Source organism: Pimephales promelas, chromosome 21 (assembly GCF_988280905.1).
Source record: "Pimephales promelas chromosome 21, fPimPro1.hap1.1, whole genome shotgun sequence".
Lineage (NCBI taxonomy): Eukaryota > Metazoa > Chordata > Actinopteri > Cypriniformes > Leuciscidae > Pimephales > Pimephales promelas.
The window spans coordinates 2,465,307-2,483,872 of record NC_142789.1 but is presented as its reverse complement, the minus strand read 5'-3'; the positions used below and the strand labels follow the sequence as shown (position 1 = coordinate 2,483,872).

At 37.9% G+C, this 18,566-nt stretch overlaps 1 protein-coding gene across 1 annotated transcript in view; it reads right to left on the bottom strand.

The window, feature by feature from the left end:
• cpne5b (copine 5b) overlaps positions 1-18,566 on the bottom strand; it is a 203,387-nt gene that overhangs the window by 72,517 nt on the left and 112,304 nt on the right. Inside the window, exons 8-12 of the mRNA XM_039663352.2 lie at positions 16,314-16,417; positions 15,882-15,986; positions 8,868-8,909; positions 8,710-8,785; positions 38-91 (exon numbers count right to left, since the gene is read on the bottom strand). Coding sequence (XP_039519286.1) covers positions 38-91; positions 8,710-8,785; positions 8,868-8,909; positions 15,882-15,986; positions 16,314-16,417 — 381 coding nt within the window. The remainder of the gene's footprint in view (positions 1-37; positions 92-8,709; positions 8,786-8,867; positions 8,910-15,881; positions 15,987-16,313; positions 16,418-18,566) is intronic.

Sequence of the window (18,566 nt, the reverse complement as noted above, 5' to 3'; positions counted from 1 at the left end):
CATGTTAGTAAGCTAATCTCCGAAAGACACCACTCACCGTGCCCGAATTGACATATTTCTTCTTCTTCATCTTCTTCTTCGGATTCACCACCTAAGAGCCATTGAAAAAAACAACAACACAAAAATATAATTAAGATGGTAGATGTGGAAAACGCAAAAAATTCTCCAGTTGTCAGCACTAAAAAAGAAGATATTTTGAAACATTTCTCAGCATCAATGATATTTTGGACCCCACTGACAATGAAACATTCGGTAACACTTTCTATGAAGACCATGCTAATTAATTATAGCCCTATTTACGTCTTATTATTCTATATTTATAAAGACTCATTAAGATATAAACTGTATTACAACAACAGTTATAGTTAGTTTTATCTTATTTTATACGATTATCTTTATTTGATCTATTTCTTTTATAATTACTTATAAGAAATATATATGTTTTTTCAATGTACATGCTCATAATCCATTATACACCGATTAATAAATGGTCAAATGATAAAATAGATCCAGAGATTTGCTGTACCAATGATTACAGGAATTATTGTTTATAACTGTCACTTGCTCGTATACGGGCAACCTAAATTTACTTCAATATACTACTATTAAATCCTAATCTAGGCATGACAAAAGACTCCTAAATAGATATTTTAGCGCTGTTTTGTTCTTACATATTATCAATGAACAGTAATATATGAATTTATGAGAAGAGTGCACCTCAAAAAAAATCGACGTCATTACAAGAGTTTATGACGTTTGTCACAAAAAGTCGACGGACACACTTTTAATAATTGACACTTTGTTTTTTATTGCAAAAAGTTAATAATAAAACATAATCTAGTATTTGTCAATAAAAAAAGATAAAATCATATTTTAAAAAGTAAGGTATAAGTCCCCTAAAAGGTATAATATATATATATATATATATATGAAGAGTTCAGATGCAAAAGCCTCTAAGTGCCATTTGAAATTTTCTTCTAAAATGGTCATTTTTATCAAGCTTATATATTCAAGTTCAGTAAATTCACTTAAATGCAGGGACGTGCACAGGGGGGTTGCTCAGGTTGCCCGGGCAACTGCCCATATGCCCTTCTCGACTCAGGTTGCCCTTCCGAGGAAAAAAAAAAAAATCGTACAATGGATGTAGAATTTCACGTAGGCCTAGACAAAAAAAATAATATAAAAATCGCAAAGCCTCATTCACTTCCATTCGGGCACTGAAAGTGAAAGTCAAACTGTTTACGTGGCTGCAGTACCGCACGCGACCATAGACTGCACGCGACCGGTGTGTATGGTAAGGCACCGCAAATTACTCAGGCCGCGCCTCCATCTCGTGTCGCGCGCTAATTAATGTGTACGAAGTCCATGACAAAATGAAGCGAAACTATCCTTCTCGTCACGAAAAGAGGAAGAAGAAAAACATGAGAGTGAATTGCGGGAACAGCAGTCAGGTAAACATGTGTTCTCTCCTCTCTAGTTTGATGTCAGCAAAGTTTGATGGTTTTTGGTCTTCCTAACCTATCTGGGCAGGCAGTGCATCTCTTGCATCACTTTTTGCCTGACAAAAGTGAGAGTAAAATACCATTATTTATTACGTTTTGTTTTTGATAAACGACAAAGTGCAACAACAGTGTTTGTTTACTACAGCTCGGAAAACATAACCGCGTCGCGTGTGTTGCGTTCATATGCGCGTGCACGAAATGAAACTCGCATTTTTCAAGCAGAAATGTGGAGACCAGAAATACTGTACAATATGTGAATGATGGCACTCCCAATCAAAGTACACATTATAAAGACACTGATTATCTAGTCTCAGTGTAGTTAAAAACTCTAAACAAATGCACTAATTATGCAAGATAGAAACCAATGTATTGGCAATTTGACATTGATTGACTATTGATTTATAGGCTATATTGAATTTAAAATGATGATTAGCTGGACATTCTGGTCAATATGAATGCAAATCCCTCAGTAAATAACAATAAATCAAGATTTGCTTCAACATGCATAAAAAAATAAAATAAAATAAAAATCATAGGCTACTGATTCCGAAAATACCCAGGCTGTAGTGAATCAAAGTTAATCCTAAAAGCCAAAGTTCAGGGTTGTACTTTATTATTTTCTTCTTATTTATGTTTACGTTAATATTCACTTGTTATCTTAACATTCTATAAAAATGCTTTATTCAGTAAATATTGTTTGTTTGAACCTCATTCTGTTCTATATTGTTGTACTTGTTCTTTGACTGTTTTGTTTAAAGGAGGGAGGATTGGGCGGTATTGAGTGGCAATGGCAAATGGTTTACATGGCTCACGGCATCACAGATCAGGTAGAGGGCCCCATAGCAGAATTTTGCTTAGGGCCCCAGGGGGAGGTCAGGATTGGCAAAAAAGGATTGTATTTTTTCCCGAAATCTAAGCGTTTTTTATTTTTTCGAGTTTTTCCATTCAATCCAGATTATTTCTTTTCAAATAAATAAATAATAATAATTTAAAAAAACAATAAACAACAATATGAGGAACTCTTTTGCTCATTTGTCTCATCTCTGACATTTTGCAATCTTTATAAATAATAATAAGACCATAAGATGAGGCATTGCGTTTGGACATAAACACGGCCAGATAAGGCAATTTGGAAGGTGACAAATTCAACTGAATATATTCCTTCATATAGCCCGTGAGGGGGGAGGAGGAAGGGGGGGTGCCCTTTTTTCAGGTCAGAGCAACTGCCCCTCAAAATTCCTGTGCACGTCCCTGCTTAAATGACAATTAATAGGTAATCCTCATTGCAATTTAACTGAAATTACTGAACTTAAATATACAAGCTTGATAAAAATGATCATTCTAGAAGAAAATTTCAAATGGCACTTAGAGGCTTTTGCATCTGAACTCTTCATATATATATATTATTTTTTACTATTATTATATCACATATTTTAGTAGTTATCATAAATTAGGTATCATTTGGAAGCTTACGAACTCAGAATTCATCCTGTGAAAACCGTTTGGAAATTGGACGTTGCGTTACCATAGAAACGGTATTTTTTATTAGGCCCCTCCCCTTTTGGGCATCGTCTGTTATCATTTATTATCAAAAGCTTTTCTAATCTTGACAAAACACATGTTGTCAGAAAGGTCTGAGTCTCAAGGTTCCATATTTAGTGACAGAAGTGATATTTGGATAGGAATGTATTAATTTGTTATGGCAGAATGCATACAGTTAAATTCAATGGTATATTTTTGGTATAACGCCTAAACAAAATCTCATGGGAACTTCAATTTTTCTGATATCAACTTTAAATTTGGAACACAACTTGGTTAAATATATATCTTTCATTTTAAAGTAATTTTATAGTAAGAAATATTTAGTAAAATTTGTATTTTATAGTAAAAAAAATATATTAATAAAGTATACTTGAATTACTGTAAATTATAACTTCTATAACTTTACTTTAATTTTTGAAGTGCTTTTACTTCAGTAATAATCTGCTGATTGCTTTCTTTAAAACTAGACCAAACCTAGGTCTACTGTATATTCCAAAGCATTCTTGAATTACAACGATTTAAGTTTGTATAGTGCAATTTAATGTCAATTATCCCTGGGGGGGTTAATGATTAAGGGTTAAACTTAAAATGTATAATGAACACATCTTCATGATTTCTTAACATTTGCATCATTTGTTTCCACTTTACTTAAAGCCATCAATGATGCATGTATGGAGGTTAGTAACAATTAACACTTACATTAAGTATTTATAAGAACGCAACATGGCTATTAATAACAAAATATTTACTTATTTGACAGAAGTAAATCTGAATTACTGAATTAATCTTAATCAGTGTATAATGGATTATGAGTATGCGCATTAAAAAAGCACAAAAAATCATCTTCTTATAATGCAGTATAGGTCTTTATAAATATATTTATAGTAATACTTACTCATACATAAGTATAAATGTACCTCAGAGAAAGAAAACTTCTTAGAAAGTGTTACCAAACATTCTTTAAAATATATCTTTTGTGTTTCACAGAATAAAGAACGTCATACAGGTTTGGACCGGCATGAGGGTGAATAAATGATGACAGAATAAAAAAAAATCTATTTAAGAAGAAATTGAGCAATCAAAATTAAGAACATAATGAGTAAAATATAATCCATAATACAATTTGAGAGCTATATATATAGTGTATGTCCCAAGACAAGTTGTAAAGTGTTACCAAACAAACTAAGTTCATTATAATGAACATACTGCAGCCCTAACTATCAGCAACAATAGTAGTCTTACTTTTATTTACGACCTATGTAATCACAAGGATTCCTTACTATATATTGCATCCCACTTATATTGTGATTCTGTTAGAAATCATGAAGGAATGCTGGGCCATGCACTGACAAAATAGATTTGGTCAAGATTATAGAAGAGAGAAGGAAAGAGACAGAGCGAGGAAGAAAAAGACAGATAATGATGCTGGAAAGCACACAAGTGAAAGTGGGACCATTCATGCGACCTCTAAGCTGAAGGGGTGAAGTACAGAAGAAAGAACCAGCAACCCCTGCTCGTCCCCATTCACGTCCCAACACAGAGTAATCAATAGCTCAAATAGACTCTTTGTGCTGAGATCAATGCAAGGATCTGGACAAGAAAAGAGTTTTTGAGCATGTTCGCTCTAGACGCATGAACGATCACCCCTTCAGGTTCACAAAACCCTGAGAGGCGATGTGTAAGATGTAAATATAAAGATGTATAAAAAGGTCACATACTGGAATAAAACGTTTAATTGCACTGTGATTACATTGTTTTCTACAAAGGAGTAGTTCACTTTTAAAAACACTTTTGCTGATAATTAACTCACCCCCATGTCATCCAAGATGTCCATGTCTTTCTTTCTTCACTCGAAAAGAAATTACGTTTTTTGATGAAAACGTTCCAGGATTTTCTCCATATAATGGACTTCAATGGGAACCAAACGGTTCAAGGTCCAAAAGACAGTTTCAGTGCAAACTGTTCAAAGGGATTTAAACAATTCCAGACGATGAATAAGGGTCTTATCAAGCGAAACGATCACTCATTTAATAAATAAATAACAAAGTTTAAGTTTGATAAGCTCAAATGGTCGCCTTAGTCTGTTAGGGTTAGGGTGTGATGCGCATTCGTGACTGTCCTATTCGAACTCGTTCGTCAAAATGAACAAATCTTTTCCTGTGTCAACTCGTTCATTTCGTTCGTTGAATGAACCAAATGACACGAAAAAATGTGTTCATTTTGATGAACGAGTTTGAACAGGAGAGTCACAAACACTCATCACAGAACAGAGCAAGGCAAGCGTTTGAGCTTATAAAACTTAAACTTTGTTTTTTATTTTAAAAATGAGCGATCGTTTCACTTGATAAGACCCTTATTCATCGTCTGAAATCATTTAAAGCCCTTTGAACAGTTTGCACTGAAACTCTCATGTGGACCTCAAACTGTTTGGTTCCCATTGAAGTCCATTATATGGAGAAAAATCCTGGAATATTTTCATCAAAAACCTTAATTTCTTTTCGACTGAAGAAAGAAAGACATGGACATCTCGGATGACATGGGGGTGAGTAAATTATCAGCGAAAGTTTTTTTTAAAAGTGAACTACTCCTTTAAGGCAAAACAACCTCTTGCGTTGAGGAATATTACTACACAACACACCAGAACTCATTCCAAGGTAAATAAACAGACTTGACGCTTTGGGTTAAGCCTAACCCGCTTTCTCTCAGAGACACTATGAATGTTTGATCAACCCTGAGTACAGAGCTCGCAACAACATTTTCACAGGCCACCTGAATCCCTGCTTCGTCTGCCATGAGATATAATGTGTTGATGATGTGTTGGCATCAGCACGATAGAAGGTAGGAATGCTTGCGAGATCAGATCCGTTGGGAAGGGGATGGTAAATTACTGTAATAATTCAGAACCCAGGGAACACTGTCACAGTAATTTCCATTTGCATGCTTACCAAAGGCTTTAAAAACAAAAAAGAGACTTTTAGATCCCTGCGACCTTTAATGAGGATGGGGGTGGTTGGCAACAATAGAAAGGATTATGAAATATCCATAAAAATAATCAAAATTAGAATCAGAAATAGAAAAACATAGGACTGCATTGAACATCTGTACTGTGTCTTTCAGATTGAGGAATCATTTTCAAATTAAGAATGAAAATATTTGAGGGCACTTCAATAAAGCTGAAAAATTAAAGAACCCATATGGCTTTGAATATTTGACTTGCTCCATCATTCAGAGTCGTTTTGACCCAGAAACACTTTTTGAGTTTTACGCACTGAATAAAAAAAAGTAAAGTCTGCTTTCTAGTGATATATTATCTTTCTAACAACTTTTTCAATATATGATCTGCTGCTGACATAGAAGGAATATGTAACTTGCTCCAGCATCTTGAGTCGTTTTGACCCAGAAACACATTTCTAATTATATTATTATTTTTCTAACAATGTTTTCGATATATTCTGATTTAAATGGTTGCTTTAATAAAACTTGTTTTTGAGAAAATGTCCTTCAAAGTGCCCTTATTATGCGTTTTCAGATACTACTTTTCATGTAGTGTGTCCTGTAATATAGCTGTTTGTGAATGTAAAAGGTTGATTGCTATTGAGTACAGTTACTGTCACCTGAACCGAGTCAGTATTTCCACTCTCACTTCCTGCTGAATCTGCATAGGTTTGTAGCAAATTTGCATAATGCCAGCATATGCTCTCCACTGGCTGCCGTGTACAACGTCTACTTTGACCCTCAAACACTAGTTGTGTCTGAGACTAGAAGAATTTGGTTCATGTTGTTCATGTCGAGAAGATGCCGTTTTCTGCACTGAAAATCCAATTTGAGGCAGTTTGAAAGGAATGAGACTTGAGCTGGAATTAATTGGTACGGTAAAACCATCATTACTGTTTGTATCACTTTGTAACAAGCAACAAACAGACTGGGTCATCTGACCAGTCAGAGCAGACTAGACCAATCACAACAGACTGGGTCATCTGACCAATCAGAGCAGAGTAGACCAATCACAACAGACTGGGCCATCTGACCAATGAGAGCAGAGTAGACCAATCACAACAGACTGGGCCATCTGACCAATGAGAGCAGAGTAGACCAATCACAACAGACTGGGTCATCTGACCAATCAGAGCAGAGTAGACCAATCACAACAGACTGGGCCATCTGACCAATGAGTGCAGAGTAGACCAATCACAACAGACTGGGCCATCTGACCAATGAGTGCAGAGTAGACCAATCACAACAGACTGGGCCATCTGACCAATGAGAGCAGAGTAGACCAATCCAAACAGACTGCACCATCTGGTCAATGAGAGCAGAGTAGACCAATCACAACAGACTGGGTCATCTGACCAATCAGAGCAGAGTAGACCAATCACAACAGACTGGGCCATCTGACCAATCAGAGTAGAGTAGACCAATCACAACAGACTGGGCCATCTGACCAATCAGAGCAGAGTAGACCAATCACAACAGACTGGGCCATCTGACCAATCAGAGCAGAGTAGACCAATCACAACAGACTGGGCCATCTGACCAATCAGAACAGAGTAGACCAATCACAACAGACTGGGCCATCTGACCAATCAGAGCAGAGTAGACCAATCACAACAGACTGGGCCATCTGACCAATGAGTGCAGAGTAGACCAATCACAACAGACTGGGCCATCTGACCAATGAGAGCAGAGTATACCAATCCAAACAGACTGCACCATCTGGTCAATGAGAGCAGAGTAGACCAATCACAACAGACTGGGTCATCTGACCAATCAGAGCAGAGTAGACCAATCACAACAGACTGGGCCATCTGACCAATCAGAGTAGAGTAGACCAATCACAACAGACTGGGCCATCTGACCAATCAGAGCAGAGTAGACCAATCACAACAGACTGGGCCATCTGACCAATCAGAGCAGAGTAGACCAATCACAACAGACTGGGCCATCTGACCAATCAGAGCAGAGTAGACCAATCACAACAGACTGGGCCATCAGACCAATCAGAGCAGAGTAGACCAATCAGAGCAGAGTAGACCAATCACAACAGACTGGGCCGTCTGACCAATCAGAGCAGACTAGACCAATCACAACAGACTGGGCCGTCTGACCAATCAGAACAGAGTAGACCAAACACAACAGACTGGGCCGTCTGACCAATCAGAACAGAGTAGACCAAACACAACAGACTGGGCCATTTGACCAATCAGAGCAGAGTAGACCAATCACAACAGACTGGGTCATCTGACCAATCAGAGCAGAGTAGACCAATCACAACAGACTGGGCCATCTGACCAATCAGAGCAGAGTAGACCAATCACAACAGACTGGGCAGTCTGACCAATCAGAGCAGAGAAGACCAATCAGAGGAGGGTAGACCAATCACAACAGACTGGGCCATCAGACCAATCAGAGCAGAGTAGACCCATCACAACAGACTGGGCCATCTGACCAATCAGAGCAGAGTAGACTCTCGGAAAGGAGGCTTTTAGTGCAGTTTTTCGCAGCTGCTTTGGCCAAACCATTGGTTTAGAGAGAGCTATCCAACTGTTTCAGACACGGAGAAAAAGAGCTGATGCTACAACGTATATTATGAGAAAATTCACAGTTTTTTTTTGGCACCCATCACCACACAAAAATCATTATTGGAATCAGGAGATCAACATCTCACCTCATATATATTGAACTGGCTCTGACCTCGGGCTAACTCTCTGTAGCTGGTGGTGAATTCACCGATGAAATCATGGCTAAAAAGACGAGAAGATACACAGTTGATAAAGGGAAATATCACCAAACAGAACACTTGTGTTATTCACATTATCAGCTTACCTGCCATCACGATCCCAGTCATACACTTCCACTTTGATCGTTCTGGAAAACAGAAATAAATCCCAGGTGTGTGCGACAAATCAAAACATTAGGAACTTGCATGGACTAAATGTTACACATCCAGTAACGGTGCCAAAACTGAAGGCTGAATGCAATTATAACAGCATGATTCCTGTGCGCTCCACTTCCCGAACACCTGAACTGGTTTGCCCAGTTATAAGGCTCTTCTTCATTATTTGATCAATAACTTTTTCACCTTTTTTATCATTACCATGATTAATAGAAAGAAAATGAAAGAACAAATGCAAGAACATGTATTGTTAAAACTTCAGTTTACCAGCTGCTTTCCTCGGGCAGGAATAATGCATCATTAATTGCATCAGAAAAACTGCGGTGGGCTTTGTATCTTTTGTATAATGAGCTCATTTACATAAAATTTGCATATTTACAGATGAGTTTAGCATATACGGAATTATGATGCATCATCCAATATACTATTTAAGGGAAATAAATGGATACCTTTGCTAATTTAGCAGCTATAAAAAACCTGCCCATTAACCAGCATAAAATTAATTCAGCAAATCGCAATTATCTAATGAGAAAAAAGAAAGAAAATGTAAGCACAAATGGAGTCAATCTCACACATTTTGATCTTAACACATTAATTGATTGTGTATCAAAAGAAAATTACAGGTGCTTCAAAGTTAGGCCCTCCATTTAACACTTTTGAGTACAACAGGTGACAGTGTTAAAATAAAATAGTGTAAAAATCAGCTTATTCCAGGAAAATAATGAACATTATTTGTTGCCTATGTTGTGTTGATTCAGGAGGATTCCCAGGCTAAATAATTCAGAAACTTGTGCAAGACTTGTATCTTGATGCTAAGGCCTAAATTGAGTCATCAGTCACAATTAAACACGCAGCGCAGGTCGGGGAACGCGGTATCCGGTGGCAGGTGTTCGCTCAACGGCTTACATCCACATCGTTTTCTAAAGAAATCAAGCTAGCTACTGCCCATATTAATGAGGATGAAACACAGTCTCCTAAAGCTAGCTCATTAGCAAGACTGAGAGGCATTTCAGAAAACTTCCTATCTGCAAACAGTCCAGAACTCCCACACAAATCATTACAGCCGTTTATGGAGGACGTGTATAAATAAGGGCAGAGTGATTCTGGAATAAAAGTGCAAATGAATGTCCTGGGGTTGCTGGCTCAGTTCTGCTGAGTAGTCTTGATGTTTTTTTGTTAAGCGAACGAGTGCGCTAATATGTCCCTTGATATCTGTGAATTCCTTGAGCCGCGCATGCAATTCCAAACCTGCATGACTTTTGTTTCTTCTGCTGAACTCAAAATGAGATAATTTTATGTTTGTTTAGCCATTAAAGTCAACAAGGTCTGATGTTGTTTTGGACCCCATTGACTTTCATTATATGGACAAAAACATTGTTAAAAATGTTGTTTCACAGTGTTTCACAGAAAATGAAAAATCATGTAGGTTTGGAACGACATGAGTGTGAGTAAATCATGACAGAATTGTCATGCCACTCGGCCGCCATCTTGGCAACGTCTCTTTGCAGTTATTTTGGACTAACAATACCAGGCTCTATCTAAATGAATGGGTAGAGAGTCAGAACTGCACTTTCACTGGTCACCGGGACATAAAAACATGCATGTATAGAAACAGCAGTAAAATATGATAAAAATGGCTAAAAAAAGTTTGATGACTTTGCCCCAGAATAAGGTTTAAAACGCCACAGGTTATACTTTTACTACGCATGCGCAAGGGTTCTCGTCTCCACTGTCGCAGACAACAACGTCAGTGGAACAAGACGATAGGCTTAAATGTTTCCCGGCTTGACTGTTAAAAGCAGACGATTGGCTTTCCAGCGGGAGGGGCGGGGCATGTGCATACAACCACCATCTTTGGCGTTACGGGTTTTCCCTATATAGTTGTATAGGAAGTGGCATGTCTCTATATAAATTGTCTCTGCCATCACATAGAGGGAATGCATTGACGTTTGCATTGCCCTCAGCCTGACTGAGTGGCAAAAGATCTGCTGCGTGACTGGATTTAATATGGGAAACTGCGAAAAATGCGATTAAAATGAACAATTTTATCAATTTAAACTAAATGTTGGACTCAATATAGTGTTCCTTACAACTTACTAAAGATCCAGTGATCCATGGATATTGACATGCAGCCAGGAATCGTGTTGCCTGACATTTATATTTGCCTGATTTCGACAGCGGGGAAATAAAAGCAATATAGACCTAAACATAAAGCAAATTTGCCTGTGCACGCTTTATATAAATGCAATATAAGCAGGTCTACAGTAAATCCGGGTGATCACTTATGAGGTATAATAATGGCCATAAAACTTTATAGTTTTTTTTTTTTTGGTCAGTGTTTATTAAAAAACATCCAATAATGCAGAATATGTATAAATATTTAATTGATGAGTTGTTAATATATATAACAATACAAAATATATGGGTATGGTTTTACACCTAAATTCAGCATATTGACACAAAATGATAACAGCAAATCCACCTTTGGCTGATCCATTTGCTCCTCTTTCTATAGCAGTCTGTAAAAATATACCTCAAATCTAGTTGTACAGTCAATCGCAAAGCTCTTTCCCACTTTAAATGTGTTGTGTTAACACATAGAGCCGCTCAGTTTTTTTGCCACTCACTGTGAGTAACTGCAGGCCGACGGTGACGTCACACGCATGCCCTCTATAGGAAACCATTGTTTTGTGTATGTTACAGCTATATTGACGACGTGTTGAAACCTGACTTGTAGGCAAAAGTTTCGCCCATCTTACCAGCAGCGCAAAATATCAGAAAATCTCCTGTCGTCGAGGAAGTAAAGAATCTAAAAAGCGCTCCCTCCGTGGGATTGTGGGCGGTAGCGTCTTTTGACGTTCGTTATCTTCAAAGTAGTGCGAGCACCTCTCTGAGCTTCTGTCACCTGGGCGTCATGTTCCCTGACAGTAAGAGAGAGCAGACGCCAAGACGGCTCCCGAGGCTGCCGTCTATCATCCTCACAACAGAGGAGGAGAAAATAGATTGTGCTCTGAGCCCAAACAACCAAGACGGGAGGCGGGGAAGAAGATATTTAAGGCTGAAGGTACAATCCGGAGCAGTCTTTAATTCCCATACACTGACCTCAAACCAAAATGTTGATGTGTGGGACTGGAAAGCCACAGTGAATGTCAACACCAGCGTTTATAGCAAAACTGTGGCGGTCTCTTGGTGAAACATTCACATGTTTCGCTTGACAATCGTCGTTTGAAAGAGGAACTTTGATTCCTCCAGAATTTCCGGAAAACTTTAGCCTAAGGTTTTCATAGATAAAACAAGGCATGCATCCTCTTCGAGGTTTATTCTTAGCCTAAAGTAGAACATCTGTGATTCATTTCATTTACCGTCTCAAATGAATTGAGATCAGAATAAAACCATGGAGACGTGTGGGGGATGTTTCATATCTACTCTTTTGAAGCTTGAAATAAACTGGATGCACACTGACATCTATTTTAATGGGCTCTGGAACTATAATTTGTGCCCCCTATAAATGTATGGGTGATATACAGACACTGTCCTCTTCGTTCACACAGATCGCCTCAGGTCAAAGGAGATAACATGCAACATCGTGTTATTTATGTTCCATATATATATTCACTGTCCCGGTTTATTTCCCTGCTGTTAGCGCTCTTTATTGATGTGTGTGGCCTGTCAGAGATATGTCTGTGCCTGAGAGCCAGGGCTCTGCTGAATGATGAGCTGAATACAGAAAGAGATGTGCTGAAAGCAGTTTATATATCAAATGAAACAGGCAACACAGCGGTAAAGGGTTATTTCACCAAAGAATCTGTCATCATTAAGTCACTCTCATTGAGAGTCAATGGGGTCCATGCAACACCGCAGCCCATTGACTTTCATTGAATGGACAAAAAAACAGTTTCTTTTGTGTGAGTAAATAGAGCGCTGAAGTGATGTGTTGGTTTCCTCGATACATATTTCTTCCATTGGATTTTGGATTATTGCAGAAAATAAGGTCTGTGCTTATGAAAAACTTTTAAAAACTTACATAACTTTTATGTTTTTTAAAGCCCGAATGGAAAACATAGACCACCAGTCACATGACTTCAACGTCACCATCACTAAACTTCCGACAACTCGTTCAGTCTTTATTTTACAACCATTTTTCCTTGAAAGTTTGGAACTGGAACTGCTAAAATGCACCTGATTTTGGCCTACTATATAAAAATATGTCACTATATATGCTTTCTTATTTTGGAGTGAACAATGCAGTAAGTTGCAGCTCATCATTTCTTCACATTCATGGATTAAAGGAGTAGTTCACTTTAAAAAAAAAAACTTTTGCTGATAATTTACTCACCCCCGTGTCATCCAAGATGTCCATGTCATTCTTTCTTCAGTCGAAAAGAAATTAAGGTTTTTGATGAAAACATTCCAGGATTTTCTCCATATAATGGACTTCAATGAGAACCAAACGGTTCAAGGTCCAAATGAGAGTTTCAGTGCAGCTTCAAAGGGCTTTAAACGACACCAGACGATAAATAAGGGTCTTGTCAAACGAAACGGTCGCTCATTTCAAAAATAAATAACAAAGTTTAAGTTTTATAAGCACAAATGCTCGCCTCGCTCTGTTCTGTGATGAGCGTTCGTGACTCTCCAGTTCGTACTCATTCATCAAAATGAATAAATCTTGATAATAGATAAGACCCTTATTCATCGTCTGGTGTCGTTTAAAGCCCTTTGAAGCTGCACTGAAACTCTCATTTGGACCTTGAACCGTTTGGTTCCCATTGAAGTCCATTATATGGAGAAAATCGTGGAATGTTTTTATCAAAAACCTTAATTTCTTTTCGACTGAAGAAAGAAAGACGTGGACATCTTGGATGACATGGGTGTGAGTAAATTATCAGCATAAGCTTTAAGTGTTTTTGCACCCCTAGTGGCAGAAAATAGAAATGCAGAAATATTGACTGTTACAACAGACCCGCCATAAACTCTTGCCACTGAGAAATGGGTTTCTAAGAAATGCCTCACTTCCTGATTTGGCGTGGCATGCGGGACATTTCAGCGGCGTATTGCAGCGTGGTGGCTGTCACGAACGATTAACCCTGCAGAGCAGCTCCGGCACACACAGGCAAGGACGTAATTTTGAGACACGCGGTTTTGGTTCCCCAAGCTGATTGGTCGTGACAGGGTGATGGCCCTCGCTTAGGGTTGCCAAACATTCCGTATAATACAGCATCATCACGTATTTAAGACATCAAAGTAGTGTCCTGTATTAAAGGGGTGGTTTAAAGATGTCAAATATATCTCTGATGTCCTCAGAGTGGAGTTTCACTTTGATAAATTATTTTTTCACCTTTTTCATCATTACCATGATCAATAGAAAATGAAAGAACATATGCAAGAACATGTATTGTTAAAACTACAGCAGCTGTTTTTCTCGGGCAGGAATAATGCATCATTAATTGCATCAGAAAAACTGCGGTGGGCTTCGTATCTTTTGTATAATGAGCTCATTTACATAAAATTTGCATATTTACAGATGAGTTTAGCATATACGGAATTATGATGCATCATCCAATACACTATTTAAGGAAAATAAATGGATACCTTTGCTAATTTAGCAGCTATAAAACAAAAACAAAAAAACAAAAAATATGCCCATTATCCAGCATAAAATTAATTCAGCAAATTGCAATTATCTAATGAGCTCAAAATACCCCACAGATATTTTTATAAAGCATGTTAAAGTTGTCACTTTTTGAGGGTGAGCAAAAAAGGCCTGTGGCGAGTAGGGTTGGGTATCGAGAATCGAGTATCGATTGGAACCGGGACTAACTTTTCGTTTTTCCCGGAATCGTTCAAAAGTTAAAATTTCGATTCCTAGTTTCGATATTCACAGTCCGCCGAGCGGAAGAAGAAACCGCTGAACAACACCAACGAAGAAGCGTCTACCGGAAGTGTTGGCATAACCACGCGAGTCGAACATGAGTACCTTACGTCGGCGATCCAAAGTGTGGCTTCACTTTTCTAAAAATAACGAAATCTCGGCAAAATGCAAAATTTGTGACAAAAGGAGTATTTACAGAAGGAGTATTTCCTTCAGAAAAGATTATTTTCTTCAGAAAGGCCGCTAAGGTTAGCTAAACTTTTTTGACCCTGCCTCTTAGAAGAATCGGAATCGAGAATCGTTAGGAACCGGAATCGAAACAAGGAATCAGAATCGGAATCAGAATCGTTCAAATTCAAACGATACCAAACCCTAGTAGCGAGCGGGACGAGTGAGGGCCGCGGGAGAACGGCGCGAGGCCGGTGGCGTGATTAAAGATGAGCGACACCTGTGAGACGCACCGGTCTCGTATCTCTCACGGAGGAGCGGGGATTTTCTTAGCAATGTTAAAACGCACATCAACCGATCACTTGTTTAGCGTTCATGTAAACACTACGTTCAGATCCACCAATCGGAATGAATGCAGTTAGATTGAAACAAAAGCTGTGTATGTAAACAATGAATGGCGACTGCAGAAAGCAAAAGCTGAATCCTGGACATCGACGGACGGACATGTCCGGGAAAAAGAGGACGGTAACCCCTACTACTCAGCTTTCTCCACAGAACAAGAGCCTGCTAGCTTAGCTTCCAAAAAAAGATGGCCGACACTATGTGTTCATTCAGTGAGTGAGATCGCCCTCTATGGGCAGGTTGAGGACATGCGGGACAGACCCGACTACTGACTGCATTCTTTAGCCTCTAGACAAAACATCATCCGATGATGTAAAATGACGATTTTAGCGTCATCTGAGGATTTATTCCAGACAAAAAATACACAAATCTCTCGTCTCACAGAGATATGAGGGTGGAAAGCACGGTAATATGTAAATACTACAGGTTTTCTACTTAATGCTAAATCCTGAAACATCCCATTAAATATCATTTTCAAGCAATGAAGTATTAAAATAACTATTACCTGTCAAAGTCTCCATTGCAGAGAGCTCTGACTGGAATGGTGAAGGGCTGCCACACCGGGTTGAGGGTGTTCTTCACCACCTCTGTCTTGTGGCAGATTGTAAACCTTCATGTTGAGAGAACGAACAAAAACACAAAGACATTGAAGCTCTGCACAACTTCTGAGGAAACTCGAATACGACTGTCATCCGCCACCTGCTCTGTTCATCTCATGCTGATCAAAGCTGACAAACCATATGGTTTGCAAAGTGTTAGTAAGTCTATAGACATCACATAGGTTTTTTAGACTTTGCAAATCCCAGATTTCTCTTTATTTTTCATGTAAATAATAAAAATGCTCTCCATTGCCTAATTACCAAACTGTAAAGATGATCATCCTTCCATACTATAAACAGATATTACTTCATTAGCATCATGTACAGTAGATACTCACGTGCCGTCCTCATTGCTTCTGTAGAAGACCATGAAGGGATCGGATTTCCCAAAAAAGTCCTTCTTGTCCAATTTGTTGGCACAGAACTGCATGGTTGCACTGTCCTATAAAGGAAAAAAAGAAAAATAAGTCAGTGCTGCATGCTTATATATAGCCTAGCCTAGTCACGATCCTACACTGTTTTGTATGGACTTTTATTTTGAAGTGCATTCTTTGTTCTCATTGTTGGTTTCTGTTCCTCCTCGTATTAGTTATTATATTTACCATGATTGGTTACACCTGTCTTTAACTATCATTGATTTCTGTGTATTTAAGTCTGTGCTTTTCAGTTGCTCTTTGCTAGTTATTGTTCGTGTTTTTGTCGTGACTTCCTTTATAGTGTACGTGCAAGAGGATTTCCTCTCAGCCCTGTTACACCTATACATTTCAAAATGGCCTAAACATATATTGGTAACATAACATATTTCCTTTTTAAGTGTACATACTGTATTGACTTAAGATTTACTTATATTTGTTTCAGATTTAAAAATATATAAATTATAAATTCATTAATTTAATAACATTTAAAGTACAGAAAATATGTTAGTGTGTATATAAAGTGTATATACGTATATATATATATATATATATATATATATATATATATATATATTTAAATTTTAAATTAAAATGTTTAAAAATTTAAATTTTTCTTTAAATTTTATTAAATTAATGAATTTATAATTTACTTATACTTATATATATATATTACTATACACATATATATTTTTTAGAAAATATTTTTGAAAAATATAAAAAATATAATATCAATATTTTAACGTAAGCCACGCTATTTACAACATATATTGAGCATATATTTGAAATATTTATATGTTCTGCCCAGGAAAAAAATGGTGTATGAGCTGTGCTGACATGACAGCACAACATCTGCACTGAATCGTGAATTCTAATGCAGAGAGAATAGATCAGAAACACTTTCATCTAATTCTTCTGGGAGAAAGGGAGGCTCATTACAGCAGGATCAGTGATCTTGTAGAAGTGAACACACAGATATGGATGAAGCTTCGCCATCTGAGCTCTGTTCAGTGACGGGAAGCACTGGTCTGTGATCAGCTTCTGCTTCTGCTTCACCTCTTATTATGAATATGATCATGCCTGCCTGAAATAACTCCAGCTCAACAGTTGAGAAAACTGGTCATCAGTGAAAACACACACACACACAAAAATAAGACAATTATACCTGCAGAAGTTTACTAAAGAATTATTGATTAATGGCACAAAAAAGGGGACATATCATGCAAAATCCACTTTTTTAGCCCTTAAATGCATTTTGTTGTATATTTGGAGTATTTATAAGTACAGAAAAGATGAAATTATTCTCTTCAGATGCTTCGTTTATATCTTTATATTCTGTTTTGGTCATATTTTTCAACCTGTTCAGATTTTTCTGTTCTCTATGACATTTTTTTAAACTACGTCGTCACCGTATTTGCAGCGGAACTGACAAATAAGGACATCGACTAGCGGCCCAACACTTCAAGCAATCCGCCATTATTATTTCTCGCTCCGATTTTGTAGTCCGAGCTCAATGATGCAGAAGTTTCGAGAGGGCAAGTCAAAATGTTCGGTTGTTGGATGTACGTTAGTGACCTGAAGCACTTCAAGGATTCCCACTTCAACAACCTCCGCCAGTATAAAGAAGGGTTTGCCGATCGACTTCGTCTGAATGAGGGGTAAATTCCTTCTATCATTTAGCTGCTGTGTTTTCTGATGCTTTTCTTCACGTAAGTTTATTATTATTAATACAGATTTTTAGTGGTAAGATTGGACCGTAGTCATTTATCTTGTCAGTGTGCTTGTGTTAACAAGAGAAATAGTCGAATGTGCCTAGCTAGTGTATATTTAAAGACTATCTTAGCTCAGTCTTGAAGTTCTCTTGCCTAGTCTATGCTTTTGTGTTTTCCCGTTTGGTCAACCCTCAAAGACTTTTGCTCAGACCTTTTTGACCAGCTGCTCTGGTAAACGTTGGTTTGTTATTGGACTCTTTTGTCCAGTGAGGATTTGTACAACCTTTCTCAACCCAGCACTTATGCTGGATCCTTTGCGTTTGCTTCAGGAAGAGTACTAAGTAAAGACTATCTGTTTTTTCCTTCTAAACCTGCCTCTTGTGATTATCTGTCAATTGGGTCCACACTGCCCCAACAGAACAGTGGTTAAAACCTTGGGTTTCCAGCAACACGCTCTGGGTTCGAA